The sequence below is a fragment of the Camarhynchus parvulus genome, chromosome 5 (genome assembly GCF_901933205.1).
Source record: "Camarhynchus parvulus chromosome 5, STF_HiC, whole genome shotgun sequence".
Classification (NCBI taxonomy): domain Eukaryota; kingdom Metazoa; phylum Chordata; class Aves; order Passeriformes; family Thraupidae; genus Camarhynchus; species Camarhynchus parvulus.
Genome location: NC_044575.1, coordinates 22962537 through 22976447, shown reverse-complemented (window position 1 = coordinate 22976447; position 13911 = coordinate 22962537). Strand labels below are relative to the sequence as shown.

At 40.1% G+C, this 13911-nt stretch overlaps 1 protein-coding gene across 1 annotated transcript in view; it reads left to right on the top strand.

Annotated features, from left to right (window-relative positions):
- Nucleotides 1–5691: 5691 nt before the first annotated feature.
- C5H11orf49 (chromosome 5 C11orf49 homolog) overlaps nt 5692–13911 on the top strand; it is a 79345-nt gene continuing 71125 nt past the window's right edge. Inside the window, exon 1 of the mRNA XM_030948894.1 lies at nt 5692–5796. Within this exon, the coding sequence (XP_030804754.1) occupies nt 5751–5796 (46 nt within the window). The 5' untranslated portion in view covers nt 5692–5750. The remainder of the gene's footprint in view (nt 5797–13911) is intronic.

Genomic DNA, 13911 nt, shown 5'->3' with positions numbered 1-13911 from the left:
CTGTCTTCCAAATGCCCTTTTGTGTAGCTAACAGAATTTAGCAAGAATTCCACTATTTTAATGAATCTGTGATCTCCATTTTCTTCCATTTTATTGGTTTCTTCCCTTGATTTCATAATTTGCTTTTCCATGCAGATGTTATAAGGCAAAATATTTTCAGGGTACTTTGCATGTGATTAATGTCTGTTCTGCAAAAAAAAAAAAAGTTATGCACCTTTCCCATAAGAGCTGGCCACTGCAGCCATCACAGTTACGGCTTCACTACATCCCCAGCTCACTCCCACTTAGATCTGCCTGCTCTCTTGCACATACATATTTACTTATTATAATTTTCTCACACAGACACCTTGTCTAATGGATAACAGAGTCTGGCAGCTTATGTTTGCAAGGAATATTCGATAAGTAGAAACAAAGAATAAAAATCGCTGGCCTTTCTGGGTTACCCCCCAGGATGAGCTAAGCCTTGGCTGTCAGAAATGCTTCCCATGCCAGAATTTCATAGTGATATTTATTTTTACCAGGCATTTTAGACTTTTTTTTTTGTTTGGCATGAGGAATCCTGCAATCTCTGCCAGAAATGGCTGTTTTTCTTCTCTGCATCATTAGTGGGGCGGCATTCCAACAGAGAAGGGTCACTCATTTGGTACTTAAGTACTTTTAAAGATGTTGTCCTTTCCTTCCTGATGAGATAATGGGAACAAAAACTGGAGGAGAGTCTTTCAACAGTTTGTTCTTACAAAAAAGCCAACTTTGCTTACTAAACACTAAACTCAAAATCAGAATTTGGACATTGCATTTAATACATGCCAGGAATCTATTATACAACTTACAGCTACCATTGATTTGAAAATGAACATGTGGCCTCCCTGAGCCACAGAATCTGTCATACTACTATTCCCTTTTCTCAAAAGCACATAATGCAGAATTCAAAAGTACTCCTACGGCTGAGGAATAGAAGAATATTTCAAGGGTTTTTCTCTCCCCACCAACTTGTATTTAAAATACAAGGATCTTGGAGCTTGTTTAGACCTGAATCACCAACAACACAGACAGATCTTAACATCAGATCAGACCTCTCTTTACTTTTTTCTGTTCACCAGTTCAAGATGGAAAATAAAATCTTAGCAATCCAGATTAAAATGCAGTTAAACTAGAAAATAAAATAAAAATTATGATGGCATCATGTTCACAGGACAATTTCCTGTACGCTTATGACATCTTACTAGTTAAGTATATTCCTGACTTAAGACTTGCTGGTACAATTACTGGTGTCACAGTTAAGCTCTGTAATGGTACAAATGCTGGCTACTTAAGAGAGCTGCTGCTGTTATCATGATATCTGTCACTAGCTGAAAAACACAGTTGTTTCTAGAATTCATCTTGGCAGATGCTAGGAGAGAGAAATTTGGTGAATCTTATTTCTCTGAAGATCTTAAAGAACAGCATAAATCCAATCTGTTTGTCTAGGTTTTACCTGAAGAGGTAGTATTAATACTGCATTATTTGGGGAAAAAAATTAATTTACTTGTGCAAAACCACTGTGCTATAGGTAAACCAGACAAAGAGTTCGTTCAGTTTGAGAAGGCTCAGATTAGGAGAAGTACTAGAAGTACTGGATCTTTTTCTGTAAAAGACTCCTGAGGAACCAACAATATAAAATCATGGATTTCATCACATAATTTCATAATTTTTAGTTTTGGCTGACCGTTTTATTTAAGATAATCTTATTTTTAGTGTATATGTTTAGAGAGTTTGGTCATAATCCATATAAATAATTATTAAATCAAAAATTTAATGAGAGGTTTTTATGGGTTTGCAACTGACTCATGAATGAATCATCCAGCTTCAGTACCATTGATTTTTAAAATTACTTACAAAATAGAGTTCTAATTTCACTTACAAGATTTCCAATAATTTACATAAATAATAGCATGTGAAGTCCTTATTCTCCATTTCTTCAGATCTCTCCTCAAAACTTATCTCTGCTACTGTGCCCAAAATAATAGATTATCAATAAAGATTGACAGTTGTTTAAGTCAATGTTTTTCTCCTCACAGTATAATTTGTTTTTCATGTGTCTTTTTGTTATCACACCTGCAATTTTATTAATTATTATGTACAAGGAAAAGCTCATCTGGAAAATACGTGGGAAGCCTCAAGGAACACAAAGCACTATCAGTCAAAAAAGCTGAGTTCTGCACAAAACAGGCTCTTAGCTAACTATGTTTTAACACAGGATAAAGCTTTGGATGCTCAAAGGATAAACAAGAAAGGCCAGAGACATTTTCTTAGTGTTTCTGTGAAACTGTCTTACATTGATTTCACAGTCAGATGGAGCAATACTGAAGACTGCCCACAGCTTAGTTCTTTGTACATTGTAGCAACAGCATTTCCATCAGTCACTTGAAGAAAAAAAAAGTTTGTTTCCTCTAATACACCTAGTAGGCTGTATTGTAACTATCATAGTAATAATTGTTAAAATTCTAAGCAAATGAAAATATTTAATTCCAAGAAAAGTTAAAGAAGCCAGGCAAAGTGATTCAATCTGTTTAAAACAAGGCATTTCCTCTGGAATTTTGTTCTTGCTATCTAGTCCTGTTTATTATTCTATATAATACTCTCTCTGAAAGAGGAGCTGTTTCTCAGGATAACTTTGTCTAACAAAAGGAAAATATTTCAGTTTCACATTGATAGTATAATTCAGGAAGATGAACATAAAATCAGCAGAGAGTAAGCTAAGCAATTAATATAGTGGGGGCAAAGTATGTGTTTCTGGAGAAAAACAGAAATTGATTTTAGCGAAGTTGCTGAGAAACACAAAACTTACACAAGAAAGATTTTCAGTCCATGCATCTTAACATAATAAAGACATTTTATTTCATGATGTAATTTAAATTACACCACTAACTATTTTCAACTTGTGGTCACATGGACTCTTATATAACTACGTTAGCCCAGTTTACTGAACATATGATTTCTGAAACTCTGCTTAAACCACACTTCAAAGTGAATTAAGCTAAATCAGATCACGATCACGTTAACTCTGAAAGAGGGTGCGCACAAAATGTACCAATGTAATCCAACTGATCCTCCTTGAAAGACTGATTTGGATGCCCAAATGTCCCTGGTAAACAAAATGCAGCAACTTTAGTTACTAGATGAAGCACCACTATGATTCCCAGGGTAGACAGTAAAAGTGTACTCCATAGGCTGCCCTGAAGTGAGATCTGTACCTCTGATAATCTACCAAGAGGCTGTGACAAGGAAAAATAATTTTCTTCACAATCGTTCTTCCAGCTGAGTCCAAAAGAACATTAAGCCCTTGTTAGATGTGCCCCTCTGGGGGCAGCCATTAAATCTCCAGATGGTTTCCAGTGGCCCAGAAAAACCTCCTGAATTTATTAAAATGCATTAGTCTAGGGCTCTAAAATGAAGTTGGTAAAACAAACTTAACACCTATGGCCAGGCTGGCAGCATTTCTCCCTTTTCAGGTCATGAGAGTGAGGGAACAGGTAAGTGCTGCTGACCTGTTACATCACCTAATCCGAGCTCTGGCAAGCCAAGGGAGAAATAATAGTAAACAGGAAAGTCTATAAATGGCCTCAGAAATGACATCTCGTTTTTATATAATTTTCTTTAAGTTAACAGTCAGCCACCATTACTACTGAAACTTAGTTATTAAAACTGCAAATGGGACCAGTGTCCAAAAGGTTTCCTTTAGCTGGTCTGAAGGAAATAACAAAGTCTAACCCATAGAGACCGAGGGGAGGGGAGGGGAGAGGAGAGGGAGAGGAGAAACCACCCCAAAGGAAAAAACCGAGAGATGTCAGAATATGTAATATTCAAAACTGGGTTTTAAAGGCCTCTTGTAAATCAGCGCTCTAGATGCTGATCAAGGCTAAACTCTGGTTTACAGAAATGGTTTAAACAATAAAAGCAAACAGTGCACAACCTGTGGAAGGCTCTTACCAGCTCAGCTGACCAGCATTACAGAAGAAGTTTTTAAACACCAGTGACACTGCTTATGTGTGTAACAACATAATCCTGTGTTTTCTCATTCTGCTTGAATCTACTTCCTTTCTAAATTCTGCTGAATTTCTGGGCTCAAAAATATCTTGTATCAATGCATTCTGTGATCTAATTGTATCTATTGCTGAAAAAATCCCATATTTAAATTTATAGCCTATAACAGAATGCACAAAGTGCCAAACTGAACAAATTGGAGTTTTGAGTGAGCTTCATTGTAGTACAAATAATTTTAGGTAATATAATCTCATGTGCTTATCCTCTGTAAGGCAAACTTACATTTTTTCAATCATTCTTCATGCTGGAGTGTCTCATTGTCTGCTCCCTAAACTATTCTCTCTGCTCATCTTTGAAATATTTATATCTAAGCCATATGCTTTTAAAGATAGAACTAAAAACAAAGGAGAGGTCCAGGCAATCTTATGTGGGATATTAACAGTTAAGTTATAACACCTTGATTGCCCTTTTTAAATTTGGCTGTCCTTTAAATATAGATTAAAGTTGAGTTGCCAGGGCCTCAGCATTTTTCTCTAGTGGAATAAAGGCCGATCATATGCAGGTACAAATGGTTCATTTAATTTCTGTTCTTTTGCATTTGTCAATTAAAACACAGACAACCTCTGCAGTCCTTTTTTCTTTGTTTGTTTGTTTGGTTGGTTGGGTTTTTTTGTAATACTTCCAGGATTACATCCTGGGCTGATATTTTTTCTAATGGTAATGAAAGAAACTGCAAAGTAATTTGGGAATTTTAGCCACATCACCTTCTGGGAAAGAGGAGTCCAGCAGGCTTGCTTCCAGCCACATGAAGAGCTCTGCCACTCCCACATCCCTGGTACAATGGCCATTCCCAGACAAGCTCGCAGCCAAGAACAGTAAGAGCCCTGCCACTCAGGACTTTTCTGCTCATTTCTACTTGAATCTACAGAAGGGACAATTCCTGAGGCTCGCTATACCTACCTCTCCTGAGCACAAGGGATGCAGAAATTCCAGCTCTGGGATAGTATGGACAGAGGACACAACTCTGAAGGATCTCCTTGGTCACGCTTTCAGTCGTTGCTCTCTGGAACAAAGCTGCTACACATTGACTTCATTAACCCAGGCAAGTGGTCAGAGCAGCAAGCCTGGCAGAGCTCAAGAAGCATCTGGACAATGCTCTCAGGCTCATGGTGTGATTTTTAGGGTGTCTTGCACAGGGCCAGGAGCTGGACTCGACGATTCTGATGGGTCCCTTCCAATTCAGCACATTGTATGATTTTAACTTATTACAATTCACCTTCAAATTAAGGTCTTTCCCTCACAGCTGTAGTCCTAAATAACCCCTGGCAGCAGACACCTTAAATTAGACAAATTGAATCTAATCAGGATAACTTTACACGTGCCTCTCCTCTTGCTGTTTCGGCTCTCCGGGACATCCTGCTCACTCGCTCACCCCTCACAGAGGCGTCCCTCGGCCCGGGAGCAGCCGCCCCGGGCATCGCCCACCGCGGCCCCCGCGCAGCCCCCGCTCCGGGCGCTGTCAGCAGGCTCCGGGCGCTGTCCCTTCCCCGGGCTCCAGCCTTGCCCCAGCCCCTGAGGGCACGGGCGATGGGGCTGCCGGGCGGCTGTGGGCACGGAACTGTGGCGGCGAGGGGCGTGTTCCCAGCCGGGGCGAGCGGCCGAGCAGCGCCGGGAGCGTCGGGCGCCTTGGAAACGGGCGGAAGCCGGGAAGGAGCGGCAGGAGGAGGATGCTGAGCCCCGAGCGGCTCTCGCTGCCCGGGCCCGAGTACCTGGGTGAGGAGCGACGCGGCGGGGCGGGGAGGCTTTCTGAGGGTTCTCTCCCCCTAGTATGCTGGTGGGCCGGGGCCCGGCATGGGGAGGGCTCGGCGGGGCCGGGGTGGCTGCGCCCGGCCCGTCCTTTCCGGGGACTGCGGCGAGCGGCCCCAGGCTGGGCCGGGCCGGGCTGAGGGGGCTCGCAGTGGCTCCGTGTCCACCCTGGCTGGAGAGCGGGCAGCACCGGGCTGTGACAGAGCGGGGTTGTGGGCGCTGAGCTGGGAGGGCACAGGAGCATCCCTCATCCCTCCGGTGCCCAGAGGTGTGGTCTCCCCGAGCGGCCGGCGGGAGCTGAGCTGCCGTATCCCTCCTCCACTGTCCGCTTTGGCGATGTGAGTAGCGAGCGGCGTCCAGCCTTTCTGTGATAGACTTCACCCATGACCAATCTGTTTTGCTCACAGATCTATGTGGGCATCCTTATTTTGTGCTCGTTTCCCAACAGTGGGAAGGAGTGCTGCTCTTTTGTTCTGAAATAAGGTAGCATCGATAATGTTTTCTATGTAAAATGAAAATCTTTTAACCTGTGAAGCAGCTACTCCTTTGAAGACTACATCCTTTTTAAGCTACCTGTAACAGCTTGATGTTCCAGGAAACTAAGGAGCAAAGTGATTTGATGTTAAGGTGTCAAATAAAAATAATTAGGATGGAATAAAATCAATATGACTTCATTTAATTGCTGAGGAGGAGATGAATTACAAGTAATAAGCATTTGGATTGTGTTCAAGAGAGTGTTTGTGGAGTGAAACTCTTCAGCCATTACTTCCTAGGCCCAAGAGACTGTTCGGTAATAACTTTTATGAAGGTATACATAATTTTCTGTGGTTTTCTTGTACAAGGGAAGGTCAAGAATAAATTGGATTGCTTTGTGCTGCTTGTTCCGTCATGATTTTGCCATTTTTGTAAGTCAAAATGGAAAAAGAGTGCAGAAACACTGCTGTAAATAGAAAACCTGTCTTGCAGGGGGTACTAGGCTAAAAGACTTCTGTCTAGACATTTAAGCAAAGGAGTGATCGGAGTCATCTTAGAGTAGAATCTCACTGTGCTGTTGCTGCTAGGCTGCTGTTGGGGTGCTTTGTGCCTACCTGCATAACTGCAATGCTGTTCTGTGTCAAGGAAATTCAAGACAGAAATAGGTTTATTTACTGCTCTATTCAGGGTGACTCTCATGGGACTCACCTTGCTGAAGTTGTTATTGCTGATTTCAGTTGTGGAGCTTTGGGTGTTTGAGAACAGCATCATAGTGCCATGTAGACACACTAGACACACACCCTTTGGGTTTGTGCTGTTCTGTCACACTACTTTAGTATTTTTAACCTCCATGCTAATAGAGTAGTTAATAACTTTATCAGAGTGGCTCTAGGTTGAAACCTGTAAAATTTATTTTTCTTAATGACCCAACTTGGTTTCAGGTTCTTGTAATTGTTTTTAATGAAACAGGCACTTTTAATTGTGTGAAACTTGTCAGTAAGGATTGAATCACTCAATCTAGGAAGCAGAATATTTAAAGTGTGAAAATAAACCAGTTTTCTGTTGCACTTCTGAAGGTAAGACATGAGATGTACAAGAGAGATTTCTTATATGTACAAGATTGTTAGGTGCAAGCAGCTTTACTAGTCACTTAAGTGAGCGTCCTTTTATCTCTGTTCCACATGCTGATTTGGAATTCTATTTCATTTTGTACAACTTTCTAAATTATTCTGACATTGGGGTCAGAAAAAGACGTGACTGTAGAGGGATACAGTACGGGTAAATGAAGGTGGTATGGAATGTAATCTTATCCTGCAACAAGTTGCAGCTGGACCAGTTACTAAAGATTAGGAGCAGGCCTGCTCTTAACAGGCCACACCTGTAGCCAAGTGGTGTAAGAGTGGATTGGTAGGAGCTGGAGTCAGGTGGTTGCTGCAAGGACCAGGAAGAGTTAGTGCTTAGAGGAGCTGCCTACGAGAAACATCGAGGAGGTATGAGATTGGTGATATGAAACCCTTGCTCTATAATGATAATAGAGCTCTTGATGTGTAAGACAACATGTGACCATATTAGGGTGAGGAATAACTTATATAAGAGTCTGTTCTGTTCATTTCTTAGTATGCCTTAGGTTTAGATTGTAGTTTCTGTTGTCTATTAGAGGGGAAAGCATATTCTTATTAGCTATAAATATTATGAAAGCTAGTGTTTCTGCCTTTGTGAGACTTTGTAACTTGCCAAACTGCTCACAGATCCTAAGGAATTTAGTGTGTATTAGCAGTAGGAAAATGGTTAAAAACCAAAACAAAACAACCCCCAACTCCCCCTCCTGCCACCCTAAACAAACACAACTCCCCACATGTTTTTCTAAGTTGCATTTCTGTTTTCTACATTGGCATCCTGAAATCACCATTGTTTTGATTGTTCTATTGTGCACCTCAAGGTCTTGTTAATACAGTTGTCTGAAGTGGGGCTGTAAGGAGCTATGATAAATTTCACTTTCTATAATTTCATTCTGGAGTTGTGTTGCCTTAGCTTCCCACTTAAGGTATTCTCTGACTCTCACAGACCAGATGACCCTGTCATTTCTGAGCTGGAATGGGCAACTCACCCAAACCCTTCTTCCCCTCTTCTCATTATCAAAACCAGGCCATCACATGAATTGAGCAGCCAGAATAACATAATGTGCTACTTGCTGTTTTATTTCCTGCTCTATTTGAGATAATTCTTCTGCAACCAGTTAGAATGCTAAGAGGAAAATAAAAGCAGTTCTGAGTTAAAATAGAAGTGAACAGGGAGAGAGTTAAGTATTCATTTAAGATGAAAAATAATTGCAAAGCTTTGTTATGCCAAAATTCCTGGAATATGAAAATCAGGGCAACATGTCTCATGCCACAATGAGACAGTAAGTAGAAGAAAAGAGGTGACCATTACTTAGGGAATAGAAATGGAGATAAGGTCTGCAGAACTGGCAGAAAGGCTACAGTGAAGATGATGTTGTTACAAGCAGGACATTATAAACAGTAGTTTCACTGAATAAACAGCATTTATTGTTTGGGTATAGTGATGATAATATGTTTCTCATTTGATGGGTGAGACTGGACCTACAGTAGGCAAAATGAGACACTTTTTATGGCTTCCTCACTATGGTTTAATAACTGGTGATTGCTCAGTTATTTATAGCAGGCAGCAGAGCACTTAGGGCATTGTTCTGCTCATGCAGCTGTCTCTGAAGCTTCATATTGTATTACTTCCCTGCTCCCATTTCCTGTTATGGAGAAAAAGCTGTAGAGTACAGCAAATTTCCAAACTTCTATTTTCTATGTATTCTCTTGCCTTCTACTACCCAGCTCCAGGATGTTGTTTCTTGTCCTTCTTTGCCAATATAAGGCATGTAAGAATGCAAATACTGTGCTAGGAAAGTGCCTTATCAGTAAAGCATGGGCCTATCAAGTGCCAGAAACACAGTTGTGTTTCCTCATCTCTCTCATAAAAGGTCTTGGGTTTAATGATTAGAAAGAGTATACATTCTTATACAAAACTGAGTAGCTCCCAAGAGAGAACTTCAGTTGTGTGGAAACTTTGCTGTAGCCTAAGGCTTACTCTTCTTCTAACAGTCTTAAGAAATATTGCTCTGGAAAGTGCAAGTACAATAATTTCCTTTAACAGCATAATCAACACATAGGCTACATTGTTATCCAGACATCTCAGTTGATGCTGGTTCTCCTCTTAGTATAGATATTTGGTGAACTTCTGTGGAGCGCTGTGACTTAAAGATCTCATGGTCTAGAAAAAGAGAAGAGAATGCCTATTTAAAAATTTTATTTCTTGCTCTATTGTACAGGTAGGACAACTATAATGTAGATTGAATATAACGTGTAAGAGTTTGCATATAGAAATGTTAGTTAAATCTTCAAGATTTAAAGATTCAATGTTCAAGATCTAAAGATTCAATGTTAGTTGAATCTTCCTAGACTCAGTCTAATACTTTGTCCAAAAGATGGAGATTTCACCACCATACTGCTGTTGCACCACAGGATTTCCACCTTAACTTGAAAGGTGCAGGTGAAATCTGATCCTGAATTAGGTAGAGTTCCAGAACTGGAGAGTACAGTCCTTTGCATATGTCCCTCTGAGCATGAATAGGTAGGGAATCATTAGGCTACTTAATGCCTTATAACAAACTGAAATGACAATTTCTTCCACAATTAATTTTAGATTTAAACAAAAACCTCTAAAAACCCCAACCAAACAAAAAAAGAGAAGATAGCTCAATGGTTTGCTTTGGTGAGGAGGTGGTTTCTAGCAGCTGTGTGACACCTTGCAGGAAGCAGTCTGCTGGAAGGACTTGCACAATTAAGTTAGTCTGTGTGCAGTATTATGCTCGTTGTTTGAATCAAATTCTCAGCTATGGTCAAGACTATAAATGGAAATGTTTCTTAAATTTTTTGTTGAAAGTGGTTTTGAAAACTGGAACGTATAAAATGTCCTGTAGTTATGGTGTGTGACCACTTGGCATGTGCTCTTGAGTAAGAGCATGTCTCATGTTGTGTGATACCTCTGGTATGACAAGGTCTACTTGTACTTAAATGTTCTGTCCTTCAAAAAACATTTTGCTTTTGGGGGTTAATAGGAAATTACACTGTGAAGCTATGTAAAGCTGGAAGGGACTATGACAGTACAGAGATGTAGCATTTAGGTTAATTGTTTTGTTCACTCCTCTTTCCCAGGCCATTTCTTAGCAATATCTGAAGAGATTAAGTCCTTAATGATATCTGAGAAGATTATAAGGAGCATCCTGAAAAACCCTTGATGTTGGGAAAATTTCCAGAGTTGATGTGATTTTGTTGTTGCAGTTTATATCCTTACTATTTCTCTATTGCATCATTATTGTTTTGGTAATATTTGCATGAAATTGATTTTATATTACTATGGATGTATCTTTCCAATGTGTGTAATAAGGTAGTCCTTAGTTAAGCTCCAGTTTAGAACAAATACTGAAAGAGTATTTAGCTATTATCTTATGCTCTCAGAGTATATGTTCTCAGAGATTAAAAATGCCAGAAATACTCCAGGTCCATTAAAGCTTGTTATGCTCTCAAGCTTCTGATAACTGAAATTAATCATAATGTTAATTGCATCAAGCAGTGTGTATTTTCAGCACTTCAGCTGAGGAGGCAAATAAGTAAGAAAAGCTGATCTTATCCAGGAATTCCCACTTCTGATTTTTCAGCATATTCAGTTATGCCAGGAATGACCCCAACTTAAAAAGAAAAAAAGCTCCCTTGTATGCATACAGAACAAATTGCTTTGATAGACAGCTCCTGTTTCAGAAGAAGCCATGTCTCCTGGAGAGTTATCCACTTGGATAATAAAACCATTGCATATACACAGTATCATGACTTAAAGGTGACATCTATTTCCTTCCTTCTTCCTGAATTTCTGGCTCTGAGAATTTCAGTGCCTATATTCAGTTTTGTGCGGTGATATTTTTTGCATTAAATTTTCCTTCAAGACTTTTCAAGTATCAATGCTTGTTCTTACAACATGTGTAATCAAACCTACAAAGTAGTGGATTGTTTGTTCTTATCAAAAGATTGAAACAAGTAGTTTGGTAGCTTATAAAAAGACTATTTTTACTATTTTAAATACATATGCAAAATTATTTGGTGTGGTTATGGCTAAGTGGAATTAGTTATGATTGTCTAATGTGCTGTAGAGAAATCCATAGAGATTGTGGATGTAATCCCCATTATGCCTTGTATTTGTGTGGCTTGGTCTGGCCATGCTTAAATTGAACAGCCACTGCTCGGCCCTGAATTTGGTTCTGAGCCAAAAGTGCATTCATTCCAAAATTCATTTTAAACATTGGGCATGTGTGTGATGGGGGGGTGTGAGCACGTGAGTATCACAGGCTGTTCTCTTAAGTGCTGCAGGGGGCAGCTTTGGAGGAGCTGTACGTGCTGCCACTGATTGGACTGAGGCCCCAAGTATAACCTCACTGCTAGTGGCTTAGTGATAAGAATTAAGATATTCTGTGCAAAGATATTTACTTAATATCAGGTTATGGGCTGCCTGAAAAATTCTCTGTGAACTTACTCGGTCAGATTCCTTTTTGAAACCCAACTGTTAGTTTTTAAACCTGACAGCAAAGAGTGGCACCTACCAAATGAGTGTGGCAGGCACATTGGTTTCCTGTTTGGGGTACTTGCTTGGGATTTCAGAGTTGAGAATTTTTGTTATATTTACAGAATATAGGTTGCATTGGAAAGTTCTGTATGAGTAGGCAACTTCTGTTACAATAAGGCTGAAACAAACAAAGGTGAGGATGATGTCCTGCTGTAACACCTCCTGTGTGGAAACTGCAGTATACTGGAGTTCTGTCAGGAAGAAAATTAGTAGAGACAGAAAGCTGTAATAGCACAGTGAGTATTTGGGCTTTACATTCTGATTTGGACTTGCCGCCTTGTTATTGCAAAGAGGGCCTCAAAATATGAGCAACCAGTACATCATTATCCCTGAATTTTCAAAATCTATTAAATGTATGAATCATCTCATTTATTTTGCCTAGAACTCCACAGATTTTTGACTATGCTTGCATAAACAGTTAATGTGCCGGTATGGTTCCAGTGTTTGGAAAGTACCATTTGTATAAATTAAGGAACTACTCTTTTGCTATAACCAGACTCCTGGCATTTTATTTTGCCTTTTTGGCCTGCTAAAACCTGTCTGAAAATTATATTTTGTTCTGTGACTTTCCTGTATAGCATAGCAATAGTTGGGTTATAAAACATATGACTTGCATCGTTCCATGGAACTGGGCAGTCACTGAACAGGAAGCCAGAGCTGGAATTTGGTTTGGCAGTGTGAACTGTGCTACCTGGAAAGAGCACAACAGCCAAAGGGACAAAGAGGGAGACTTCTCAAGGAGATTTAAAGTGCTATTTGCTTTTAATTTCTCTGCTCATAGTTTTCTTCCCTTCCCCACACCTCTACCCACTCTTCTGGGAAATAGGTATAGAGGCTCTTTGCCAGGATCCTTAGGCTATGCAACAAAAAACCTAAGAGAAATACCCTTTTACAAGCAATTGTATTTGATAATGACCTATATATTTCTGTGTGCATGTTGAAAATTAATTTATTCTCCAGGAGCAGATTCAAAGGTATTTATTATAGAGGACAACTCCCTTGTGCTGTGTAGCACTGTGGGACCATGCCTGTCTATTCCCAAAGGCTTTTGGGGGAGGTTTATGACTCTAAGGAGAAATATGGTTCATTGATAGGGACTATTCTAAGAAAGGAGTACATACTTCCCCACAAAGTGTTGAGAATGGTTTTGCAGTTGAGCTGAAGTTTATTGCAGGCTCAGATGAGTGGAAGTCTGTCTGCTAGTACCATTTCTTGACATAATCTGGTACATGTGACACCTCAAGAGCGGCCTTGGGAGACAGTTGCTGAGTGTGAGATGGACTGCTTCAGGAGGGAGGAAAGATGGGCTGAAGTAAAGTTACCCAGTTGTTGCTATGTTGAGCTTATGGCTGAGCTGCACGGACTCATTCTTCCCTCGGGGGACACAGGTGCGCAGAGCTATTTTTCTTTAATCACTCACATAAATTTAATTTTATTCCTTTGCATTAAAATAATTAAATAAAGCTACGCCCTATATCTTTTAGTGCCAGATAATATCTTTAAACCTTTGGCTCACCATTTTGCTATCAGCTGCAAGGTATTTTCCAGGGTGTGCTTAACCAATTTTACTATTGTCCTGAAAAGTGTTCTAGGCAGAGAAATCCCCTGATAGCAATCAATATTCACGCATACTTCTAATCACTATATCCACTGGGAATAATCATTTCCGGGCTTCTCTTGAAGTCCACCTGCCCCACACTAAGATGAAAGGGCCTTCCATGCTGTGTATCAAGTGGGACAGGCTTGATGCTTACCAGGATATTAAACACAAATTAAAATGGTTTAGAGAATATTGATGTGGGTCTGAGGTTGGCCAGTTGCTGGTGAGGGGGTGATTCTGCCAAGTCTGGAGCGGATTGGCAAGGAGCAAGAACAGCCCTTGCCTTTCCTATATTCCCTAAGGGTTTTCTCCTGCTCTTTTTA